General features: G+C 42.4%; 1 protein-coding gene across 2 annotated transcripts in view; it reads left to right on the forward strand.

The window, feature by feature from the left end:
* The window catches only part of UBE4A (ubiquitination factor E4A), a 1,266,879-nt gene that overhangs the window by 420,789 nt on the left and 819,041 nt on the right, over positions 1-27,049 (forward strand). For both annotated transcript variants that reach the window (XM_044080891.1, XM_044080892.1), the window contains exon 8: positions 17,292-17,483. In XM_044080891.1, coding sequence (XP_043936826.1) covers positions 17,292-17,483 — 192 coding nt within the window. The remainder of the gene's footprint in view (positions 1-17,291; positions 17,484-27,049) is intronic.

A 27,049-nucleotide genomic window follows, 5' to 3' on the forward strand; every position in this document is an offset into this window, starting at 1 on the left:
CTAAAGTATTTCTATGCCCCACTGAGGTTATAAAAAGGCTTTTCTCAAATTTGTTCCATCTGTGTTGCAGATTTGAAGAAAGTGCATATTATTGGGTTATAGTCAAGTCTGAATGCACATGAACTATTTATATCAGTTGGTAGATGGAGTGCTAGGTAGAAATGTCCATATTATAGAGGCAGTTTTGTTACTGGGTTGTAACAAACCGCCACATGTAGGAAAAAAGGAGTAGTCTATATTGAAACTATTAATGATAGTGGCCATGAGAGTTAGAAAAAGGAAATAAAAATTAAATTAGAACCAGTAGTTGGTATTTAATGGAAATGATTGGTGATAGTAAAAGGAACGGTTGTATTATTAAAAAAAAAGTATTCATGGATTTGGTTCATGGCCATATGGATGCCATGGCGTATATGTAAAAATATTTTACAGGCAAGAATAAGGTTACAGTATCAATGCGTTTTTGTGTGAGGGAATATTTGATGTCCTTCAAGGATGCATCCGCAGTCATCACATATGGGTTGTCCTGCGGATTCCAAAGTCTGGGTCCGGCGTCGGCTGATGTCGCATTTTCCTCGATGTCAGAGCGCCTGGGGTATAAAAGCATCAGCCGACGCCATCTTCCTCAGTCTTTCTTGCCGCGTGGTGCCCGAAGCAGAAGCAGTTCGCAAGTGCCGGTCGGCCAGCTCCTATAATTCAGCTACCGAAGACTTCAAAAAGCTAAGTACCCCGTTGGGGACTCTTTCTTGCCTCAGCAGATGTCAGATAAAGTTAATAATTGTTTAACTTGTGGGAAACAAATACCTCATAAGGATTTCCACTCTTACTGCCTCCCCTGCCTAGGCCTAGACCACAATGTCTCGGCCTGTTCAGCCTGTGCTTCCTTCAACCGACGCACTCTTAGACGTCGGGCGGAGTTTGCAGAGGAATTTTTTGGGGCTAGTTTTTCGTATAAGATGCCGTTGGAGACTCCGACTTCACATTTAATTAAGAAACGGAAGGACAAGGACAGACACACGCGGGCCGCGGTTTCGGCTGAAACCACGGCCAGGCCTACCGCGAGTGTCTCGGTCTCGGCTGAAACCGAGTCCTTGGTACTTCTGATTACTGAAACCGCTCAACCGACTACCTCGGTCCCGGAGACCCCGGTTGAGTCTGTTATTGAATTTCCAACAGAAATTGGTGTCCTGGAACCTTCCGACACCATTCCTTTAGACAAATCTACACCAGCACGTGGTGCAGCCAGGCCTCCTGCATCCATGTCCATTAAGGCATTCTCCAGGGCTAAAGCTGCTAAACTCTCAAAAGCTTTGCCTCCCAAGGTTATCCCTCAGGGACCCTCTACTGGTTCACAGATTCTAAGCTTAGCAGAGGATCTTATCTCCTTAATTAGGGGCTCTCAACCTCATCCGGACAGGGGCTCTCAACCTCCTCCAGACAAAAGGCCCAGGGTTGAGCCCTCTGATCCCCTCTCCTCAGATGAGGCCTCTGATGGCTCTACTCTCTCGGAACACCAGGAGGAGGCATTTTCGGCCTACGAGGATTCTGATGCAGAGGAATCTATTCCCTCGGCCTCCCCTCCTGAAGAGTTTTCCTTTGGGGAGACACTACACACTATGAGAGAGCATTTCCAATGGCAGGGCCAGGAATTCTCTGATTCCAGGAAAAGATTAAGGACCTTTTTACATTTGCCTCAGCATAGACCTTTAGCTGTTCCTCCTGTTTTGAATGTCATTGATGATGTGTACTCTGACTCTAGCTCAACCCCTGATTCTCTCCCTCCGGCTCCTGCCAAACCGGACTCACATCTTTACCTTTACAAGGCCCACTCTGCTGATCCAGAAACTATTTCCCAGGGCCCTAAAGGGGTTGCAGCTGCCACTGATAAAAATCCTCTCCCCTCTGAAAGGGAGTCCAGAGCTTTAGAGAGATGGAGTAAAAAAGTGTATACTTCTGCTACTCTTTCTATGAGGGCATTAAATTGTCAGTTTCATATGATACAGTACCAAGAGTATTTGTTAGATGAATTGCATAAAAAACTGTCTTCCCCAGACCCCCTAGACCGCAAGTCACTTCAGGATCTGGTACATAACTCACAACAGGTTAGCAGCCATTTCTTGCAATGTGGTTATGATGCATTGGAAGCTTCATGTAGGTCAGCTATGACTGGCGCAGTCATACATAGGCATGCTTGGCTGAAGGAACAATCTCTGCCAGACCATGTTAAAGCAAAGCTGCTGGATGCTCCGCTGGAAAAGCAAAAGTTATTTGGCTCCACGGCTCAGGAGGTCCTAAAGAAATTTGAAGAAAAGGCAAAATCCGTACAAACATTCAAAGATTTTCTCCAAGTACAACCACCAAGATTCAGTAGGAATTGGCCTTCCAAGAATTGGTCCTTTCCAGACACGGAGAGGTTTCAGAGAGGCAAGAACAGGCATGCCAGAGGTAGAGGGCAAGCTAGGGGCTCCTGCAGAGGACGTCAATGGCAACCTCCCAGCCAGAGAGGTAATGCAGGACCTTCAACTGCTGCACAAGGACAGGCTCAATGACTTTACTTTGACACCGCCAACCAGGGCTCAATTGGAAGCACCTTTGAGTGGAAAGCTTTCTTTATTCTCAGAGAATTGGCACAGTATCACAACGGACAAATGGACACTACAAGTAATAGACAAAGGGTACAGGTTCCATTTCCACACATTACCAAAAAGAAAAGGCATGCCAGACCTGCCACTGAATCAAAGGGCAGAGGCTTTGAAACAAATTTCCAGCTTAATGCAAATGAAAGCTATAGAAAAGGTTCCTCTCTCAGAACAAGGCCAAGGATTTTATTCCAGACTATTCCTTGTTCCAAGAAAAGAAGAACAATGGAGGCCTATTCTCGACTTGTCCGCACTGAATACTTATCTCATTGTGCCAAAGTTCAAAATGCTGACTCTACAGCAGCTCCTTCCCATGCCGGGCAAGGGGTCTTGGCTAGTAACTCTAGACCTCAAGGAGGCATACCTGCATGTCCCTATCAGACAAAGTTGCAGAAGACACCTCAGATTTCTTGCAGGGTCAGAGCATTATCAATTCTCAGCATTGCCCTTTGGCTTATCTACTGTGCCCAGAGTATTCACGAAATGCCTGGCATCAGTAATTGCACACTGCAGACTTCAGGGGATTCAAATATACCCATATCTGGATGACTGCCTTATACAAGCGGACAGCCAACAAAATTTGGTAAAACACTTGAATTATGCCATCCACCTACTTCAGGCCTTGGGATATACAGTCAACTTTCACAAATCAAGACTTGTTCCATCCCAAAGAATAACCTTTCTTGGTGCAAATCTAGATACAACCACCCAAATGGCCTTCCTCACAGAAGAAAAACAAAGTTAACTACCAGATTACTTCAAAAATCTGACAAGACAAATCCAGCTGACTGCAAGGAAAATCCTGCAGGCCCTGGGTTACATGGCTTCTTGCATCCTTCTGATTCCGCAAGCAAGACTACATATGAGGAAACTACAATGGTACCTAAGGAGTTTATGGACTCAGCACAGTCACAGCCTGGAAACTTTGATACCACTCATTCCATGCCTTCAAAAGGAATTTCTGTGGTGGGCTCAAGCAAGCCAGTCAAACAGGGGTCTGCCTTTCAGCAAACCAATAGCCAGCCAAACCATTACAACAGACGCTTCGGACCACAGATGGGGAGCGCACATGGAGGGCAGATGCATTCAAGGTCTATGGTCACAAAAAGAGCTACGCATGCACATAAACCAAAAGGAAATGCTGGCAGTGATACATGCAGTCGAAGCCTTCAAACCCTTTCTGCATCAAGGCCATCTGCTAATAAGGACAGACAACACCACGGTTATGTGGTACATAAACAAGCAAGGAGGCACCCATTCCTATCCTCTTTGCAGGCTGGCAATGAATCTATGGGAACTTTCCTTGAAACTCAATATACAGCTACAATCCCAGTTTGTGCCAGGGAAAGACAATATACTGGCGGACAGCTTAAGCAGAAATATCATGGATGCACACGAATGGATGCTGCACCCAGACATCTTTCTACAGATAACACAATCATGGGGGAGGCCGGACATAGATCCTTTTGCCTCCCCCCACAATCATCAACTGAAGAAATTCTGCTCAAGGACATACCACCCACAAGCATGGAAAGTGGACGCCCTCTCTTTCAGCTGGAGAATTCTAACAGTGTATGCATTTCCACTTCTCCCATTAATGACCAAGGTTTTACTGAAGATCAGGACAGAGCAGCCAAAAGTGATTCTGATAGCTCCGGACTGGCCAAGACAGCACTGGTACCCACTGTTAAAGAGCATGTCATGCACGAAACCATGGCCTCTTCCTCTATGGCCACTTCTACTGACTCAGCACAATTACAAAACTCTGCATTCCAACCTGAAAACCTTGCAATTAACAGCCTGGAAAATACCTTGACTCCTCCACAGGATAAGCTATCACAGAGAGTAAAAGATATTATTATGGAAGCTCGCCGGCCTTCCACAAGAAAGGCATATTCAGCAAAATGGAAAAGATTTCACATTTGGAACACCACAAAGGGCCTAGATGCGACAGTGTTGAACATGGCACATATCCTGGAATACTTGGCAGAAATGTTCCACAATGGTCTGTCTTACTCTTCCATTAAAATTCATGCTTCAGCAATCTCAGCAGAGTACAATACTGATCCACCTGTCTTCTCTCATCCTCTCCTAAGACAGTTTCTAAGAGGAATCAAAAACATCAATCCTCCAAGGAAACCACCTCTACCTACTTGGGACCTTAACTTCGTGTTGGAAAAACTAACACTGCCTCCCTTTGAACCAGCAGCATCTGCAGAACTACAGTTCCTGTCTTGGAAGACTGCTTTCCTTCTGGCCATAACCTCAGCAAGAAGAGTATCTGAGTTACAGGCCCTTATGGCAGTACAGCCATTTCTTATTTTTCATCAGGACAGAGTTTCATTGAGAACCAGTCCTACATTTATGCCAAAGGTGGTATCCAGGGTTTCATTAAACCAAGCTATTCACTTGCCTACCTTCTTTCCAAATCCACAAAACAAAGGGGAGAAACTTCTGCACACCCTGGACATACACAGACAGTTATGCTACTACTTGGACAGAACTAAAGGTTACAGAAAAACTGACCATCTGTTGGTAGCATATGCTGCTGGTACACAAGGAAAAGCAATTTCCAAACAGACAATTTCAAAATGGATAGGGAATTGCATTTGTTTTTGTTACTCCTTTCATGGAAAAACTGTGCCAGCTAACATTAGACCTCATTCCACGAGAGCCACAGCCACCTCCACAGCCTTCTTAAGAGGGGTGGCTACCAAAGACATTTTAGAAGCTGCTACATGGAGCTCCGTGCATACATTTGCCAAGCATTACAATTTACCTTTATATTCCAGATCCAGAGCAGGCTTTGCTACGGCAGTCTTGCAGGGCATTTTAGCTACACCATCCTTTACATAGTTCCTCCACCCCCAGATTGGCTATGGTATTCTACCCATATGTGATGACTGCAGATGCATCCTTGAAGGACATAGTACAGTTTTGTACCTACCATAAATGTAGATGTCAGATAGGTATGCATCTGCAGTCAGGTTTACCCTCCCTCCTTCCCCTCTGTGGTATTTCTTGGGTACTTACCCCTCTTATAGCTAGCTGGGGTGATCTGTTATGGTGTATTTGTTTTTATTTTACTGTGCATGTTTGGATTTTTAAATGCATCTCTCCAAATTTAGCCTTCCTTAGAGGGCACCTGGTATCTGGGGCAAGAAAAACTGAGGAAGATGGCGTCGGCTGATGCTTTTATACCCCAGGCGCTCTGACGTCGGGGAAAGTGCGACATCAGCCGACGCCAGACCCAGACTTTGGAATCCGGCCGACCGAAGGGCTGCCTGAGGCAGGACAACCCATATGTGATGACTGCAGATGCATACCTATCGGACATCTACATTTGTGGTAGGTACAAAACTGTACTTTTTGTTTTGTACTACATGGAATGTTGTGATTACTGTTCAAAACTGGGAATAAAGACAGCTTTGTCAAGATCCTTTTTAATGTAAGAAAGGTGCTTAACATAAAGCATTATTATCAGGTCTCCAATCATAATGTATTTTTTATGCACTCAAGACATGGATGCCAGGAAATTCACCTTGAGAGCGTAGCTCAAAAGGTGAATCTGTGCATCCATGTCTTAAGCTCATAATAAATTTTGGTCAGAGGATCCAGTCATAATTCTTCTTTTTAGTGCATTGAAATTTAGGATGTACCTGCTCTGTATACTACTAGTTACAGAAGAGTAAAATAGATAAATAAATAAATAAATAAAACTCAATGTGTTATGCCAGCTTTTAAAGCCAGTAAAGCAGTGGGGAACTGGTTTACTTCCTTACATATTCCCTGTCTAAGGGAAGCAGTTCCAAAATAAAGACTGTAATATAGTAATCAGCAGGCAGAAACAGAGTTGAAACAAAATCATTTAATGTTTTGCTGCAGCTGCTATTTTCTGGCCGACACTGTCAGCTTTTAGTGTCAGATACAATCTTAATTAAGTATAGCGGGTGCTTAACAGTTGTTACGCACACTCCTAATCATTGTTTAGATTGGGTCTCACTTTAGACTAGTGCTGAAACAGGATGTCATTAAAGTATTATTGGAGCATAATTACAATGCTGTATGCACCACATAGAGGATTATGAGCGGGTTGCCAGTTATAATCCACTTATTACGTATTTGAGACGTGGATGGCAAGAAATTCACCTTGAGTGAAGTGCAAGAGGTGAATCTTGGCATCCATGTCATGCGTACATGATGAGCTATGATCGGAGACTCGATCATAATTTTTGTACTGTATAGAGCTTTATCTGTTGCATGTACTACTAATTACAGGGAAAGCATCGCTAAGTGTTTGGCCAGCTTTCAAAGCTGTAAAGCTCTTAGCGAACACTGACAGAAAGACAGTGTAAGAGATTCTGTTATATTAGAAAAAGTTGGTGACGCATTACTACCACAGACAGCAAGCAGAAACAAATCTGACTTCTACCATATTTGTCGTTTGCTGATCAGTAGGGGCAGATTTAACTGCCTAATGTGATACGCAACCTTAACAACCGAAGCAGGGGAGTGCTTAACAATTGTTATGAGTGGGTCTCACTCTGTAGAACTGCTTAACTGATTTGTCTTTTTCCAGATATCTGAACGTAATCACAGTGCTCCATTCACTACATTACTTTTAAGTACTATTTAATGCTGTTACACTCTAGTCTTCCATGGAGCATTAACAGCAGCCAACAACAGAACAGCATCAGAAGCTTTATAGCTGTAATACACTTCATGTTCTTGCACTTTTTTCTCTAACCCATAGTACATCTAAACAACTAAACATTCATGTACTACCAGGAAATATGATTAGGACTTTCTGATCATTAAATAGTAGTTACCTATTCTCAAAATGGTTGTCAGGCTTTACCTTGAGAGCAAATATTTTTTACATCCATTTCTCAAACAGTTAATTTGGTTATAATCAGAGACCAGATCACAGTTCTTTGTTACACTCAGTTGATCCCTGTTTCTCTTCTTTAATGATGATTTATTTATAAATATAACTACTTAAATAGTTGGATTGATTATTTATTTATTTATTTATTGCATTTTTTTTTTTTTTTTTACTGGGAAAGACCACTGGGCCTAAAAGAGCCCATTTTCAGTGGAGGCCTGGGGAGAAATGCTCTGACAAGAACATAAAGAAAAAATTAAACATTAATTGGTACATAAGTAGAAACAGTGTTATACATAGTGTTTATAGTAATATGTGCAGAATATATACATAAATGTAGGAATTTAGTTGGTTTGATTACAGTAATAAATACAGAATATATACATAAAAGCAGGAATTTAGCTGGTTGCCAGATAAATTCAGAGAGGTATAAACACAGATACATTAATCAGCATTATTGTACCAGTATCAACAAGTGATGAAAAAATAATAATTATGGAGAAGATATCATCGGTCAGCAGTAGCAAAAAGTATAGGAGTTTAGTTATCATACAAGGAGAAGGAAGAGGTTAGGTTATAGAGCAGGTGCATAGCCAGGAAGAGTTGAGATGATTTTCAGTGTTTGAAGGTGGTGGTGCTGTCTGAGTTTCTTATAGAAGGTGGAAGTGAGTTCCATAGTTTGGCAACAGTGTAGGAGTAGAGGAGTTAACCAGCAGGTGAGGTGGGCTTTTCTACTTTTAGAAGTAGATGATTTTCAGATCTTAGTTTCCTGCTATGTTGGTATTTGGCAAGTAGTCTTGAGAGAGCAGGACAGTCTGTGGGTCTGTAGTTAGTTGGGTGAATGAGAGATGGTGGGGGAGTTCCAGCAAACCTAATTGTTTCAATGAGTTACAGTGGTGGGACGGGAATTTGGCCTTGGTGGCAAATTTGGCTGTTCTGTTGTAACACACATCAAGTTTGGATTTTGTAGAATTTTAGGTATTAGTGAGGAGAGGGGTGCCACAAAGGAGAGAGAGGGTAATAAAAAGGTGGTTGCAAGGCTCTGCCTAGTAGAAAGGCTAAGAAAGTGTTGGTGCCTGTAGAGCATACTGAGATTTTGGTGTTTTTTTGTTGTTGTTGTTTATGTGTAGGTCAAAGTTAAGGCTTTCATCTAGAATAATGCCTAGTAGTTTAATGTGTAGGACAGCTTCTATAGTGGTATTGTCTTGGGCTTGTATAGTGAAGAGTTTTTTACATAGGGGCGCAGTTTTCTTAGGGGTAAAAAGTACTAGTTTGTTTTTTTTTTTCGGCTTTAGGGCAAGATGATTGTTAAGCATCCAAGATTCAGTAGAGGTGAGGGCATTCTGGGCGATTTGCTGGAGTTCAGAGCGGAATTTGCAGTGCATATTATCGTAGAGTCGTCAGCATACTGGATTACTGAGCATTGTGGGAGAGTGGAGTGGAAGTTGTTAATAAAGATGCTAAATAAGAGAGGATCAAGTATAGAGCTTTGGAGTATCCCTGTGGAAGTACTGAGGAAGGGAGAGTAAGATTGGTGGATTGCTGCCTTTTGGAGAGAGAACTATTGAACCATTGTAGGGTAGGTGGGGAAATGTGGAGGGTGGATAGTTAGAGAGGAGGATGGTATGGGAAATGGTATCAGAAGCTTTAGAGAGGTCAAGGAAAAGAGAAGCGATTGTTTTGCCTGAATCCCGTGCCCGGTTAACTTTATCAAGGAAGGAGAGGAGGGCAGTAGTGGTGCTGTGTCCTGGTCTGAAACCATGCTGGGTAAGTGATGGAAATTGGTTTTCAAGCAGGTGGTTGAGGAGCTGGGCATGGATGCATTTTTCTAGTATTTTAGAGAGGAGTGAGAGAATTGCTATGGGCCGAAAGTTTGTGGTGTCTGTGTTGGTGCTGCCCTAGTGTAAGGGGACTATGAATGTTTTTTTTCCAGATGTCTGGGATAAGGGATTCTTTAATTGATCTATTAATGAGTATGCTGATGGGATAATGTACAGAGTTTGCAGCTAGCTGCAGAAAGTGTGAGGGTAGATTGTCAGGGGCCAGAGTGCAGGGTTTTAGCTTAAGTAAAAGTTTTTTTTTATTGTGGTGGTAGTTATGGGGAAGAATTTTAGGTTGGAGTTGAGGGTAGGACTGTTTTCTAGGATGATTTGGTCATCAGCTGTCTTGGTGGTGGTGGTGGTAACTGTAGGAAAGGTGGTGGTTAGGTTAGTTACAGTGTCAGTGAAGTAGAAATTGAAGAGTGTGGCAAGTTTGGGGGTTTTGTGTGGGTCAGGGAATGGGTTGTTTTGAGAGCCTTGGTGTAATAGTTGGCTAATGGAGGACAAGAATATTTTGGTATCATCTTTATGTTTGCTTTGTAGGTGGAAGTAATGGGCTTTTTTATCTCTGGTTATTGGACAGTTTGCCTGCTTACAGAGTTGCTTTTATTGTAGTAGAGTTGAGGGGTCTTTTTCTGCCATGATTTCCAGATGTTATCCCTTGTGGACATGCCTTCTTTGGTGGATTTTGAGAGCCAGCTTGCATGATTATGTTTCGTTTCATTTTTGGCGGGTGGGTGCTTGCCTATTTAGGATGTCTAGGAATGCTGAGTTAAAGAATTCAACAGCCTCATTAAGTAGTAGGGGATTTGAAGGGTTCCCAATTTACTTTTGCTAAGGTTTCATTAAATATGGATGGTTGGAACTTAGCCAAATTTTTGTTTGATTTGTATTGGTGTCGGCCTAGGGTTGGGATAGATTTGAATAGGATACATGCTGGGTGGTGTTCGCTAATGGTATTGGGTAATATGCCTGCAGTGGTGATAATGTTAGGGTGGGACACTAATATCCAGTCTATTATCAAGCTCCATTTGTTATTTTTGTGGGGTCTGGTGATGTCTTGAATTAGTTGGGAGAAGTTGTAATGTTTTTTGAGGGGTTGTTTTGGGCAATGTCTAGCCAATCTATGTTTACATCACCTAGGATGATGGTTTCATTATCTGTGTTTTGGGAAGTCAAGGCAAGTATGTTCTCTAATATTGGTATGTTGCTTCCTGGAGGAACATACAGAGCAATTATGCAAATGTTTTATGATTGGTAAGTTTTAATATAGAGATTAGTACTTTGGCTAGGGAGAAGTTGGGTGTTGGTTTTCAATAGGGAATTAAAGTATATTTGCTATGGAAAAGTATTGCTACTCCCCCTCCTCTCTTGTTGGGACGATTGGCTCTTAGGCTTGAGTAGCCTGGGAGGAGAAATTCGGTGTCTTTTACGTATGATTTCAACCAGGTTTCTGTAGCTACTAAAATATCAGGGGTGTTCTGTGAAATCCTTGTCTGGAGTTCTGGTATCTTGTTTCTAAAGCTTTGGAGATTTATGGTTGATAGTATGAGAGATTGTCTAGGTTTTCTGTGGCTGGGGGGAGTTCGGCCTGAGTTGGGTTGTATATCACCGCACTGGGATATAATGCTTTGGCACATTAAGCAAGTTATACTTATCATTTTCTTCCTAGAAATGGTATAGTTGCTGCTGGTGGTGTGTAATGGGGGTGTCTTTGGAGAGGTAGAATTTTTACTTTGGCTAGTACAGGCTATTAGCTGTGAATAAGCTAGGGTGGATGTGCGAGTAACTTGATAAATATGGGTTGTGTGTGGTCGTCGTACAGGTGGGTATAGGAGGTATGTTGGGTGTCTGGAAAGTTGTGATTATTGTTAGGAGAGAGATTGTAAGTGAGAGAAGTGAGGTCATACAAATAGTAGTGATGAACATATGATGGTAGTTGAGTGCAGTGTGATAACAGAATGCAGGAGAGCGATAGTTTAGGGGATGGAGCACTATATGGCTCTATTTAGAATGTGTGGGGATGTGGAGTAGTTAGGAGGTATGGTTCGACTGGGGGAATAATTAAGGCAGCTATATGATAGGTGGAAGAGAGGTGTGGGAAAAGTCCGGTTAGGTATGAGGTTAATGTTATTTGGGGTGGGTGGGGAGTGGAGAGAGGATAGCGAACTGAGCAGGCCTGGCCCCCACCGAGAGAAGAGCTGAAAAACTATCAGTTGAAGTTGAGTGTAATAAGCTTGAAATATCCGTATCTAAATGAAAGATTACTCTAAGTAGCTCTGGAATACTTTATATAATTATCACTGTAAGCACACAAACAGGGTTGTTGGGCAGTTATAGAGAGCATTGTGATTAGTATAGAGATGATGGTGAAAGTAAAAGCAAAAATTTACTAATTTAAACAGTAAATGCTTGGGACTGGAAGACTGTGTGTGTGTGTGTGTGTGTGTGTGTGTGTGTGTGTGTGTGTGTGTGTGTGTGTGTGTGTGTGTGTGTGTAAGATTGAAAGTATTATGGCACCATCTAGTGGCAATTAGCTGGAATAATGGGGAGTGGGGAACCCTTCATTTTTGTTGTGTGTACACCTTTTAAGCCTTAGAACTTAACAAAAACGAAGTTGTAATTCACCTATTAACCCAGAAAAGCTGTAGGGTGTCAGGCTCTTGCTTCCCAGAGGTTTTATTTAGTTAAGATGGCCAGCTTCAGTGGACAAAGTAGATTTTGTTTTATTTGGTTAGTCCAAGGTGGGGGGAAGGGGAGAATCACACAGGTAAGAAACCCATGCAAACTGAAAAATAAAATTAAATAAGGCAGAATTAGTGCAAAGGTTACAGGAATGTGAAGTGAAGAGCATGCAAAGGATGCAGATAGAGAGGAAAATTTGTTATATTGCGTACATTGTTTATTAGCTCTGTAAAACCACAGACTAACAGCATTAACATGCAGCCTCTAAGTCACCTGATAACAGCCGTACGATCCAGCAGTGAATACACACAGGATATATTACACAAAGCAAAGTAAGTATCGCTGTTCTAAGACAATAATTCTACAACTACATTATTCAGTTTGAACTAACAGCAAAATGAACTGCATTCACTTAGCCTTCTGTAAAAGCAATTGTAAAGCCCAGTCTCCAAATCTTCTATGAACAGTATCATGCAACAGGAATGCTTACAGATGCAGTTAGAACATGAATAAGCTTTGCAAACGGTTAACAGGATGCCTGGCAGATGTACAATGATTATGCTCTACCTTCATCAAACAAGACAGAAATAAGCAGTTTTTCAGTTAATACATTAGCTAACTCTCATAACCTATAAGATTTCTGAACAGCAGTTTCAGCTCAGCACTATCAAATAACTCAGCAGTTAATGGTAAAAATCAAATAAATCAGCAGTTAACAATAATAAGAAGACAGTAATGCATATCAGCTCTAGTTTACATGTGGCAGTGCTCTACTTACTTGCTGTGCATGCACAACGAAATGGGTAGAGAAGCTAAAGCAGCTACAGGATGGAAACTGAATTTGAGTTAGGTAGTTTAGAGATGGTTTAAAGATGGCACCCTAGGAGGGGACTGACTAATGAAGATAATCAGGGAGTGGGGATGGGAGTAGCAGACATGGTGAATGGAGTAGAGAGCAGCCAGAACATGATTGACCAGGAATTTATGGGTCCCTCCCCTGCAGGGGAAGAGCTGAAAAACTATCAGTTTAAGGTGAGTAATAAGCTTAAAATGTCAGTATCTAACAAAAGATTAATCTATGTAGCTCTGGAATACTTTAATAATTATCACTGTAAGCACACAAATAGAGTTGTTGGGCAGTTCTAGAGAGAGAGCTTTGATTTGTATAGAGACAATGCAGAAAATAAAAGCCAAAGTTTGCTAATTTAAACAGTAAATACATGGGACTGGAAGAATATATATATATATATATATATATATATATATATATGTGTGTGTGTGTGTGTGTGTGTGTGTGTGTGTGTGTTTGATTCAACGTATTATTCCATCATCTGGTGGCAATTGGCTGCAATAACGGGGAGTGGAGAACTCTTCATTGTTGTTGTACATACACCTTTTAAGCCTTAGAACTTTACAAAAACTAAGTTGTAATTCACTTATTATAGCAGAAAAGCTGTGGGGTGTCAGATGTTCTTCGTGTTTCACTGTTGCAGTCATTACACTTGGGTTATCCTGCTGGCAGGCTACCCTCAGTCGGCCTGAATTCCAAAGTCTAGGTCCGGCGTCGATTGCTGTTGCCTTTTCCCTGACGTCAGTGCGCCAGGGGTATAAAAGAAGCAGCCGACGCCATTTTCTTCAGTCTTTCTTGCCGCGCGGTGCCCGAAGCATAAGCAGTTCGCAAGTGCCGGTCGGCCGACTCCTGAGATTTTCTTGTTCGAATTTCAGATCCGAAGTCTTCATTAAAGGCTAAGTACCCCATTGGGGAAACTTTTTTCTTGCTCCAGTCCGATGTCAGAAAAAGTTAATAATTGTATTTCTTGTGGGAAGCAAATACCTCATAAGGACTTTCATTCTTACTGTATTCCTTGCCTAGGCCCTGACCAGGACGTTGCTAGTTGTCAGTTTTGTGCTAGATTTAACCAACACACTATTAAGCGTCGGAACGATTTTGCATTACACTATTTTGGCAGAAGATTTAATTATACGATGTCGTCGGATAGCCATCTGACTACCGGAATTCACAAGAAATGCAAAGAAAAAGAAAAGGACAGGCATCCGAGGTCCAAAACCGACGAGGCTTCTTCCAAGCCAGTCGCCGGTTCGCTGGTTCTCAGTGAGGCACCTTCGCAGCTTCTGACGCCTGCTACTTTAGACCCGCAGGCCGCAACCGACTCCCACGTGGAGTCAACTAGGCCACTGGAAGCTAAAGGTAATGGACCTTCGGAGACTATTCCCTCAGATGGGTCCGGAGCTGCTGAGCAGGCATCGGCTTTTGAGGGTGTTTTTAGACCTACTCAATTGTACATTAAAGCGACTTCAGCTTCAAAGGCTAAAGCACCTTTAAAGAGAAAGAAACAAGTGCAACAGCCTCATGGACAGGTCTCCATGCCCAAAAAACAGATGCTAAAAATGGCTGAAGACTTAACTACCTTGATCAGGGGTTCCCATCCACATCTTGATAAAAGGCCTAGGCAAGAGACAGAATATGAATCTTCAGATCAGGTTTCCATTTCATCTGATTCCTCTTCTGATCAGGAATACTCTCTTCCTCCCTATGAGGATTCTGATGCTGAAGAATCTATCCCTTCAGCCTCTCCTCGTGAGAATTACTCTTTTGGGGAAACTTTGCATACCATGAGGGAGCATTTCCACTGGAAGAGCCAAGATTTTTCAGTATCTAAGAAAGGCCTAGTACCAGAAAATCTTGCACTGGAAAATGGAAAAGATTCTGTGCTTGGAATCAGGCACAAGGAATTGACACAGCTGTACCAAATATTCCTCAGATTTTGCAATACTTAACTGAGATGCTAGACAAAGGCCTATCCTTTTCATCAATTAATATTCATGCTTCTGCCATTTCGTTACATTACAATACAGAGCCACCAATCTTTTCTCATCTTTTATTAAGGCAGTACCTCAGAGGAGCCAAAAACATAAGGCCTCCAAGGAGATCACCAATACTAGCATGGGACCTCAATTATGTCTTGGAAAAACTCACCCTTCCTCCTTTTGAGCCAGCCGCTACAGCTGATGTAAAGTTTTTGTCTTGGAAAACAGCTGTGCTCCTAGCAATAACCTCTGCAAGATGAGTCTCAGAGCTACAGGCACTCATGGCTTTGGAACCCTTTATCATTTTTTATCCAGACAGAGTTTCTCTGAGGACAAACCCGACATTTATGCCTAAGGTAGTGTCCAGTGTGGCCCTTAACCAAACTATTCATCTGCCTACTTTTTATCCAAACCCACAGAATAAGGGGGAGAGAATTCTGCATTCTTTGGACATACACAGACAGCTACGCTTCTGCTTGAACAGAACCAAAGCTTTCAGGAAGACAGAGCAACTACTAGTGGCATATACTGCAGGACCTCAAGGAAAGGCTATCTCAAAGCAGACTATTTCAAAGTGGATAGGCCACTGGATTTGTTTCTGCTATTCACAACATGACAAGCCGGTGCCTAAGGGCATTAGGCCACATTCAACCAGAGCAGCAGCCACTTCAGCAGCCTTCCTCAGGGGAGTACCAACCAAAGACATTTTAGAGGCTGCTACCTGGAGTTCAGTGCACACCTTTACAAAGCACTATCATTTACCACTCTACCCTAAATCCAGGGCAGGCTTTGCCACTGTAGTTCTGCAGGGCCTCATAGCTGCTCCTAATGCTATTTAGCTCCAGCCTCCCAACCATAGCTTTGGGATTCAACCCAAGTGTAATGACTGCAACAGTGAAACACGAAGAACATAGTACAGTTGGGTACACTTACCATAAATGTAGATGTTCGAGTGTATTCACTGTTGCAGTCCAGGTTACCCACCCACCATCCCCCATATCTTTGTTGTAACTTATCTGCACTTTTCTAAATCTATACAACCTATGTGGTGTATTTGCTTGTAGATGATGGTATAATATATTTTGGTGTGTGCATGTTTTATTGGCATATTTTTAGCCTACACTTTTGGGGGCACCTGACATTTGGGGCAAGAAAAACTGAAGAAAATGGCATCGGCTAGTTCTTTTATACCCCTGGCGCACTGACGTCAGGGAAGAGGTGACAGCAACCGACGCCAGACCTAGACTTTGGAATTCAGGCCGACTGAGGGTAGCCTGCCAGCAGGATAACCCAAGTGTAATGACTGCAACAGTGAATACACTCAAACATCTACATTTATGGTAAGTGTACACAACTGTACTGTTCTTGCTTCCCGGAGGTTTTATTTAGTTAAGATAGCCAGCTTCAGTGTACAGTATATTATAACTATACCATTAATGACAAATGCTGGTTCTGACAGAGTTTGGATACTTTGCCTTCTGAAACTCAGTTGAGAAAGTGTTTTACATTGATTGTTAGAGAATATTATGATAAAGCTTATGATATTCTTGTACTCCTGTTTCTGTTCAGGAATTCCTTTAAATTTGTTGATAATGATTTGAAGTCTCATATTTCCCTTTTATCAGAATAATAATTACTGAAAGATAAGGTATCTAATGGGAATGCACATTTAAAGGTGAAGTGCATCCATATTACATTGTTATTCTTGCTTAGATACAAATTAGATTTCATAATGGGATGCACCAGTCAGTAACTTGTTCTGTTGATAAAATGTAAAAGCATTGTAAGACAGGTTTGAACTGTGTATAAATATATATATATATATATATATATATATATATATATAGAGAGAGAGAGAGAGTAAAAAAAATCTAAATTTGCAGAGTTTATTGTGACTGTAGACTGACTCACTGCAAGTGCTGTTTATCTCTTTTCATGCACTTGCATGTAAGCTTTCTGAATCAGTTGATGGCATTTTTTTTGGCTCAAGTTTTGGCAAGTATGTAAGTATTTCATTGAACTGGAACCCAAAACCAAGTCAACCATCTATACTGTGTGCTTGAATGGCTTTGTGATGATGCCTCTAAAATACATTTAGCAAAACTAATTCTGCTTTTGTTATCTTCAGACTTTGTTTGAGCTTTTCAGCAGAATTATGAATAAAAAACACTGAAAGGATGGGTTCTCCTCATTGAGAACAGATATATTGGTAATGAGCTCTGGAAGAATGGAATGATGATCTAGAAATACTGGGTAGTTGAGTATAAAACTGTAATATAAAGCCAAACTAGAGGTGACTTTAAAGATCCAGATATGGGAATGCTGTAGTCAGTAACATGACATAGATCACATTTACTAAGCAAGTAATGATTTTGTTAAAGATTTAAATTACATTTTAATTCCCAGTAATGATTTTTGTTTTGCATTATCTAGGTTTTTCTGGACTACATTCAGCCCAAAGACCCCAGCAATGGCCAAATGTACCAGAAGACCTTGCTAGGAGTTGTACTGGGTATCTCCTGCCTGTTGAAAACCCCAGGAGTGGTAGAAAATCATGGTTATTTTCTTAATCCAGCCAGAACTACTCCCCAGGAGATAAAAGTTCAGGAGTCCACCATCCATCAGGTAAGACCTTGGTTTCTGTATGTCTGTCTGTCTCTGTCTTTCTGTTGTACCTTTCATTTCTGTGAAGGTGCAGTGATAATGGTATTGAGGTCACTTGGCTCATATGCAAGTTCCACAGACCTCACTGGGGCCAACCTTGTACAAGCATAGCATGAATGGAGGTGTCTATGCAACAGATCCACATGAAAGACATTAGGGTGTACTCATCCTTGGTAAATGATGGCTATCTCCTTCTGTGTTGTTGATGTTTACATATGTTGATGTTTACATAACCATGACTGTTATTCACCAAGTTCCAAGAGCACTTGCGTGAATGGCATCAAAACAGTCTTTTGGTATTCATTTTCTTTTGGTACAAATGTCACCAAGAGACACAAAAAATGAACCGCATGTATGGCAGGTGCATGGACCAAAAATCCAGAAACTCTAACACAAAACGTCCAGTACCAGATAGGTGAAAATAATGAAATTTTATTGTAGCAGCTCCAGCAAATAGTGCATTAAAACACCATATAGTACAAGCAAACCGGTTTCGGCAATAGTTTGCCTTCCTCAGTGCAGTAACATAAAACAGAATCGCATAGTGTAATTTAAATAATCACACCCTCAAAATACAAGCTTGTCATTGGATAATTAAAATTGCTCATTAATCCAGGTTTAAACAAGCCCGTCTCCCCCCCAACCTAATGATCTAACTTGATTCTTTTCTGTTTAAAATGGTATGCCAACCTGTCTTATACAGCCTGTTACCTGTAACCCGATTAATTATAATAAATTTAAACTGAGCAGAGGTATGAGTCATAGTATGTTTGTATAAAGAATTAGACATCCTTTTATTCCTGATGTCACTGAGATGTTCGGTTATCCGGATGCTCAGTGACCTAGACGTTTGCCCCACATAAAAAGCGTAACAAGAACAATTTATTCCCAAACAATGTAACCTGATGTATATTAGATGCAATCCTATGTTTGTAAAGGTTGAAATAAGTACCCAAAGTAGGCCCCCGTTGGTAAGGAAATAAGCATTTAGGAGATAAAAACACGGATAGTTTATCATGTGACAAAAGTATGTCCCAGTGCTGGTCAATGATGTTTCTAAGGGTGTTGATATTACGCTCAATGTTTCTTATGAGATGTACCAGCTCCTGTTGATCCCCATTCATTTGTTTGTGTTTATATTTCAACAACATTGCTCTAGGTTGTTGAGATGCAAAGTTTCTAGCCATACTGATATTATTAATGTCATATCCCCTATTGAGGAACATGTCTGTCAGGTCCTGTTGATACTGGTCATATGAAATATCAGAAGAGCAGGTGCGTCTGATCCTTAGAAATTGAGACTTAGGAATATTGCGGATGATATGTCGAGGGTGATGGCTGGTGGCATGAAGTAGTGTGTTATACTGTGGATGTTTCCGGAAGACCTCAGTCTTCAGAGTGTGATCTATTTCCCCAGTAATAGTTATGTCCAAAAGTGTGATTTGATCAATGAGAAAATTCATCATAAACTGGGGATAAATTGGTGGGGTGTATACCCTGTGGCCATTGCTCATCATACAGCCATGTACTGAAGAATAAACAATTTACCAGTAAAAACACATCCAAGGTGTATGATATTCGGTGTTTTGGTAACTGTAGCACTGATTGAGTCCTATATTTTGTTACTTGTTCTTGTTCCGATTTTTAAGGGTAACAAAGGCTAATCTCTCCCTTGTTGCATGTGTGAAGGGTCTTTGTCAGTAGCCATTAGGTCAGTAGTGGTCAGATACTTTATCCCACCCCAGTGTTCTAAGGAATCATCTATCCTGGGCATAAGGTCTACTTGTGTGTGACTCTTTAGTTTCCTGTAATCTACACAAACCTGTTGCTTCCATCCCTATTTGGCTCCAACACCAATAATGTATTACTGTACTCCTACTTTATCCTCACATGCAATATCACCTTCATTTCCTTCCCATGGTTTGCTTAACTTGTTCAGGTACCTGGTAAGGAGCCTGTTTGGGTGTTCAGATGTTCTTCGTGTTTCACTGTTGCAGTCATTACATTTGGGTAATCCGCTGGCAGGTTGCCCTCAGTCGGCCTGATTAACAAAGTCTTGGGTCCTGTGTCGGTTGCTGTCCCTTCTTCCATGACGTCAGGTTGTCAGGGCTATAAAGCATGCAGCCAACGCCATTACATCAGTCTTTCTTGCCGTGCGGTGCCCGAAGCAGAAGCAGTTAGCAAGTGCCGGTCAGCCGACTCCTGAAATTTTTAATTTTGAGTTTCAAAATCCGAAGTCTTCAACTAAAAAGCTAAGTACCCCATTGGGGAAACTTTCTTGCTCCTTACCGATGTCAGTAAAATCTTGCTCCTTACCGATGTCAGTAAAAGTTAATAATTGCACTACTTGTGGGAAGCAAATACCTCATAAGGATTTTCGTTTGTACTGTATTCCTTGTCTAGGCCCTGACCACAACGTACCTTGCTATCGGTTTTGTGCTTTATTTAATCAACTCACTATCAAATGTCGGTACATTTTTGCTTCTTAATATTTTGGCTCATGTTTTAATTATCCAGAAATGTCGTCGGTTAGCAATAAGACTACCAGAATACCTAAAAAAACACAAAGAAAAAGACAGAGACAGGCCGTTGAGGTCCAAAACTGCCGACGACGCTTCTCCTAAGCCAGTCACCAGTTCGCCGGTACTCACTGAGGCACTTTCACAGCCCCTGATACCCGCTACTTCTGATTCGCAGGCCTCTACTGAGACCCATTCAGAGTACGGTATGCTGCGAGATGCTTCAGTTATGGAACCCACTGATGTCTCTACCTTGGATGGATCCGGAGCCACTGTGCAGGCACCGGCTTCTGAGGGTGTTTTCAGGCCTACAGATTTGTATATTAGACTGACGCCATCTTCAAAACTAAGGCCAAAATCTCGACCTATGCCTAAAAAAATGACGCCTGGGCCACATGTGCAGGCCCCTATGCCTAAAAAAACAAATGATCAAAATGGCTGAAGATTTAAGATTTAAGATGTCTAGGCAAGACATTGATTATGAATCTCCTGAACAGGATTCTATTTCTTCTGACTCTTCTAATGAACAGGGATTGTCTATACCTACTTATGAGGACTCTGATGCAGAAGATTCCATTCCTTCTGCTTCTCCCCTGAGGATTTTTCTTTTGGGGAAACTTTACATACCTTAAGGGAACATTTCCACTGGGAAAGTCAGGATTTCTCTGAATCTAAAAAGAGACTTAGGGATTTTCTTCTTCCTCCTCAGCATAGGCCTTTGGCTATACCTCCTGTTCTAGACATTGTTGATGATGTTTTTTCAGAATCTAGTATGGCTCCTGATTCTCTGCCTCCGGCTCCTTGTAAGCCAGACAGATACTACAGGGTTCCTGACTCCCACAAATTCCTTTTCAAAAATCCTGTTGCAGATCCTGAAACCATTTCTCAGGGTCCCAAGGACATTAAGGCTTCTACTGCTAAAAATCCTACACCTTCTGATAGAGATTCCAGGACGCTGGATAGATGGGGTAAGAAGGTTTACACTTCTGCAACCTTGGCAATCAGGGCTTTAAACTGTCAATTTCATATGCTAAAATATCAACAGCATATCATGGGACTGCTAAAACAGAAAATGATATTAATTTCTGACTGTGTGGAAAACAAAGATTTACAGGATTTATTGCATTCAGCTGAACAAGTTGGAAAACATACTTTGCAATGTGGTTCTGATTCTTTGGAGGCCTCTTGCAGGGCTGCTGTAACTGGTTCTGTGCTAAGAAGGCATGCTTGGCTCAAAGAGCAAAATCTGCCTGATCATGTTAAAGCAAAATTGTTGGATGCTCCTTTACAACAGGACCGTTTCTTTGGTAATAAGGCTGAAGAAATTTTAAAAAATATGGAAGATAAAGCTAAATCTATGCAAAGTGTGAAAGATTTCTTACAAGTGCAACCTCCAAGATTTAGTAGGCACTGGCCTACTAAGAACTGGTCCTTTCCAGTTCCTTCGAGATCCACTCAAGTCAAACCCAGACATTCCAAAGGCTCCAGGTTTCAGTCACAAGGGACTTTCAGAACAAAACAATGGGGTGCCTCCTCCAAATCTGGAAACAACAAGACACCTCCCTATGGTAAGCAGTCTCAATGACTTCCCTGTACACTTACCAAGCACTTACCTTTTAGCTGCCCCTTTAGGGGGAAAACTGGCTCTTCATGCAAGAAACTGGCAACTTATAACCCAGGAAAAATGGGTTTTAAATATAGTATCCCAGGGATACAGATTTCATTTCCACACATTGCCAATTCCAAACGGATGGCCAGACCTGCCCCCAAATCAGTGGGCAGAGGCCCAGAAACAAGTACTTTCCCTCATAAGCATGGGGGCTATTCAACCAGTACCAGAAGAGGAAAAGGGACAAGGTTTCTATTCAAGAATTTTCCTGGTACCCAGAAAAGACAAATCATGGCATCCAATTCTGGACTTATCTACTCTAAACACCTTTCTGGACATACCAAAATTCAAGATGCTGACTCTTCACCAGTTACTTCCTATGCGAGGCAAAGATGCCTGGTTGGCAACTCTAGATTTAAAAGAGGCTTACCTGCATATCCCAGTCAGGGAATCTTGCAGAAGATACCCCCACTTCAAAGCAGGCTACTTGCATTACCAGTTCTCTGCACTGTCCTTTGGCTTATCTACTGCGCCCAGGGTCTTTACAAAGTGCCTGGCTCCAGTAATTGCATTTTGCAGGCAAAGAAATATTCAAATATATCCATACCTGGACGTTTGTCTAATTCAGGCAGAAAACAAGGACACTCTTCTAATCCATCTGGCGTTTGTAAAAAGGGATGTTCATGGTGCATACAGCTGCAGTCATAACAGATGGGTTATCCTGCCGTCAGGCAGGTCCTCAGTCGGCCGAATTCCAAAGTCTAGGTCCGGCGCTGGATGTCGTCGCTTCTTCCCTGACGTCAGTGCGGCAGGGGTATAAAAGAACCAGCCTACGCCATTTTCTTTAGTCTTTCTTGCCGTGCCCGAAGCAGAAGCAGTTCGCAAGTGCTGGTCGGCCAGCTCCTGAGATTATGAATATTTCTCAACCGAAGTCTTCTTGAAAGCTAAGTACCCTGTTGGGGAAACTTTTCTTGCCTCAAACCGATGTCAGACAAAGTTAATAATTGCATTTCATGTGGGAAGCAAATACCGCATAAGGATTTCCATTCCCTCTGCATTCCTTGCTTAGGCCCAGACCACGACATCTCGGCCTGTCGTTTTTGTGCTACTTTCAACAAACACACTGTTAAGCGTCGGGCGGAGTTCGCCCAACACTATTTTGGCAAAACGTTTAATTACATTATGTCATCGGATACTCCGACTCCAGTTTTGAGTAAAAGATGCAAAGATAAGGACCGACATACGAGGTCTGCGACTTCTACCGACACCACGCTAAAGCCGACTACAGGTGCTCTGGTTCTCAGCGAGGCGCCTACGCAGCCCCTGACTACCGATGACACTTCCTTAGCGGTGTCTTCTGTGCCCGAGGTCGCAGACTCCTCGGCCCACACCCCAATTACAGATGCCGACGCCACTCTTGGCGAGGAAACTCAGAGTTTAGACAGGCCTGCCACCTCTCAAGGTGTCTTCAGGCCTTCTTCTTCTTTTTCCATTAAGGCTTTCACTAAATCTAAAGCAGCCATGCATACTAAAAGACAACCTCCACAGGGCCCCTCTCAAGGCCCCATGCCTAAAAAACAGGTGCTCAAAATGGCTGAGGATTTGATTACTCTTATCAGGGGTTCTCAACCCCCCCCTCGGACAAAAGGCCCAGAGTGGAGGAAGAATACCCTTCCTCGGACCAGGCCTCCATTACTTCAGAACATTCTGAAGACCAGGAACATTCATACTCCCCTTTTGAAGATTCTGATGCAGAGGAGTCCATTTCCTCTGCCCCCCACCCCCCCGAGGACTATGGACTATTCTTTTGGGGAAACCTTGCATACCTTGAGGGAACACTTCCACTGGGAAGGCCAAGATTACTCAGATTCCAAGAAAAGGCTCAGGGATTTCCTCTTGCTCCCTCAGCACAGGCCTCTGGCTATCCCTCCTGTCTTAGACATACTAGATGATGTGTATTCAGAGACCAGCCTTAACCCAGATTCTTTACCTCCAGCTCCAGTCAAGCCTGACAGGTATTACCGGGTTCCTGATTCACACCAATTCCTATACAAAATCCATGCGGCTGACCCAGAAACTATTTCACAGGGTCCCAAGAGAATTAAGGCCTCCACTGCCAAAAATCCATTACCTTCAGAGAGAGATTCCAGAGCTTTAGAAAGGTGGGGGAAAAAGGTATACACCTCAGCCACTTTAACCATGAGGGCATTAAACTGTCAGTTCCATATGTTAAAGTATCAACAGTTTTTGTTATCTCAGTTGAAAAGCAAAATGTCGTAACCTGAACAACCAGACTTGAAGGAGTTGCAGGATTTGTTGCATAGTGCAGAACAAGTGGGTAAACATAGCTTGCAATGTGGTTTTGATGCTTTAGAGGCCTCGTGTAGAGCTGCTGTTACAGGATCAGTCATACGTAGACATGCTTGGCTCAAAGAGCAAACCTTACCAGAGCATGTCAAAGCTAAATTACTAGATGCACCTCTTCAAAAAGATGTATTGTTTGGTGCTAAAGCTGAGGAGGTATTAAAGAAAATGGAGGAAAAGGCAAAATCAATGTAAACAGTGAAAGATTTCCTACAGGTACAACCTCCACGTTTCAGTAGAAATTGGCCTTCAAAAAATTGGTCCTTTCCAGCCATGGACAGACCTCAAAGAGGTAGATACAGGCACCCGAGGGGTAGAGGGCAATCTCAAGGATCATTTAGAGGCAGACAATGGCAAGCACCTACACAAAGAAGTGGAGAGGATAGATCACAGCCATTCAGAAAGCAGAACCAATGACTTTCCCCTTTGCATGCCAAGCAAAGCTCTAATGGCAGTACCTTTAGGCGGAAAACTGGCATTATTTTCGAAAAATTGGCATATTGTCACAAAAGACAAATGGATCCTAGACATTATAGACAGAGGCTACAGATTCCACTTTCACACCCTTCCAAAAATGAGAGGCATGCCAAACCTGCCACAAAATCAAAGGGCAGAGGCACAAAAACAAATTTCAGCTCTCATGGACATGAAAGCTATTCAAGAGGTACGTGCACAAGAACAGGGTCAAGGTTTTTATTCCAGACTATTCCTGGTACCAAGGAAGGACAAAGATTGGAGACCTATTTTGGACCTATCCATCCTAAACACATATTTACTCGTACCAAAATTCAAGATGCTCACATTACAGCAGTTTCTTCCCATGCTGGGAAAGGAGTCTTGGCTGGTAACATTGGATCTCAAGGAGGCATACCTGCATGTCCCTATCAGACAAGATTGCAGAAGATACCTCAGATTTCTTGCAGGTTCAACCCATTATCAATTCTCTGCATTGCCCTTTGGCTTATCTACTGCGCCCAGAGTGTTCACGAAATGCCTGGCATCAGTAATTGCCTTCTGCAGACTTCAAGGGATACAAATATACCCATATTTGGACGACTGCCTGATCCAAGCGGACAGCAAACACATACTTCTGAAACACCTGGCGTTTGTAATAAAGTTGTTTAACTCTCTGGGATACACAGTCAACAAAAAGAAATCAAGACTAATACCCTCTCAAACAGTAATTTTCCTGGGTGCCAGCTTGAATACAAACACCCAGATGGCCTACCTCACGCCAGAGAAACAAGGGCAACTAACTCATTACTTCAGAAAACTGGCAACTTTCACCAGGCTGACTGCAAGGAAAATCCTGCAGGCTCTGGGATTCATGGCATCTTGCATCCTGCTAATCCCATGTGCAAAGCTGCATATGGGGAAACTTCAATGGTACCTAAAAAACTTATGGTCTCAACACAGCCACAGTTTGGAAACAATTATACCACTGATTCCATGCCTCCAAAAGGAATTTCTGTGGTGGGTTCAAGCATGCCAAAGAAACATAGGTCTCCTATTCTGCTTGCCTCAAGCAAATCAAATCATCACAACAGACACCTCGGACTATGCCTGTGGGGCACACATGACAGATCAATGCATTCAGGGCAAATGGTCCCAAAAAGAAAAGCACCTACACATCAATCAAAAGGAAATGCTAGCAGTAAAAAAATGCTATTATGGCTTTCAAAGACCTACTGCATCCAGGCCAGCTATTGATAAGGACAGACAACACCACAGTGATGTGGTACATAAATAAACAGGGAGGAACCCATTCATATCCCCTGTGCAGGCTAGCCATGTCTCTTTGGAACATGGCTCTGGAATTACAAATCCAACTTCAAGCACAATTCCTGCCAGGCAAGGAAAACACGCTGGCAGACAACCTAAGCAGAAATATGACAGATCCACACGAATGGAAGTTGCATCCTCAAGTTTTTACAAAGATAATTCAAGCATGGGGAAGGCCAGACGTAGAGCTCTTTGCTACCCACAGAAATTACCAATTGACAAAATTCTGCTCAAGGACCTATCATCCACAGGCCTGGAAAGTGGACGCACTCTCTTTCAATTGGACAACAATGACAGTTTATGCCTTTCCACCTCTTCCTCTGCTGCCCAAAGTTCTATTAAAAGCCAGAGCAGACAGACCAAAGATGATTCTCATTGCTCCAGACTGGCCAAGACAACACTGGTATCCACTCATGAGGAGCCTGACGCATTCCCCACCATGGATCCTGCCTCTAATGCCTCTTCTGTTGACTCAGCACAACTTCAAAACTCTTCACAGTCAGCTGAAAGCACTCAATCTAGCCGCATGGCGGATTCCTTAAATTCACAACAGACCCTACTCTCCAAGGAGGTGCAGGATGTCATTTTGGACGCCAGAAGGCCTTCTACTAGAAAAGCCTACTCCGCAAAATGGAAACGGTTTTGTGCTTGGAATCAGAAAAAGGGTCAGAATCCTGGAATACTGAATTTACCTCAAATATTACAGTACCTAGCTGAGATGCTAAGCAGTGGACTTTCATTCTCCTCCGTCAAAATCCATGCCTCAGCCATTTCTGCTCAATACAACACTGTGATCCTCCTTTATTCTCTCACCCTCTCTTAAGACAGTTCCTCAGAGGGGCTAAGAATATAAATCCCCCAAGGAAGCAACCAGTACCTGCTTGGGACCTCAATTTCATTCTAGAAAAACTGACCCTGCCTGCATTTGAGCCAGCTTCTACAACAGAACTGCAATATTTGTCATGGAAAACAGCCTTCCTTCTGGCTATCACCTCAGCACGCAGGGTTTCGGAACTACAAGCCCTCATGGCTGTGCAGCCTTTCATCATTTTCCATCAGGACAGAGTTTCTTTATGAACCAATCCTTCCTTTATGCCAAAGGTAGTATCCAGGGTAGCCTTGAATCAGGCTATCCACTTACCTACCTTTTACCCTAATCCACAAAACAAAGGGGAGAGGCTACTACATTCCTTGGACATTCACAGACAGCTTCATTATTATTTGGACAGAACAAAGCCATTCAGAAAATCAGA

This window comes from Protopterus annectens, chromosome 8.part0 (assembly GCF_019279795.1).
Source record: "Protopterus annectens isolate FY-2018-M chromosome 8.part0, PAN1.0, whole genome shotgun sequence".
NCBI classification, from domain to species: domain Eukaryota; kingdom Metazoa; phylum Chordata; order Ceratodontiformes; family Protopteridae; genus Protopterus; species Protopterus annectens.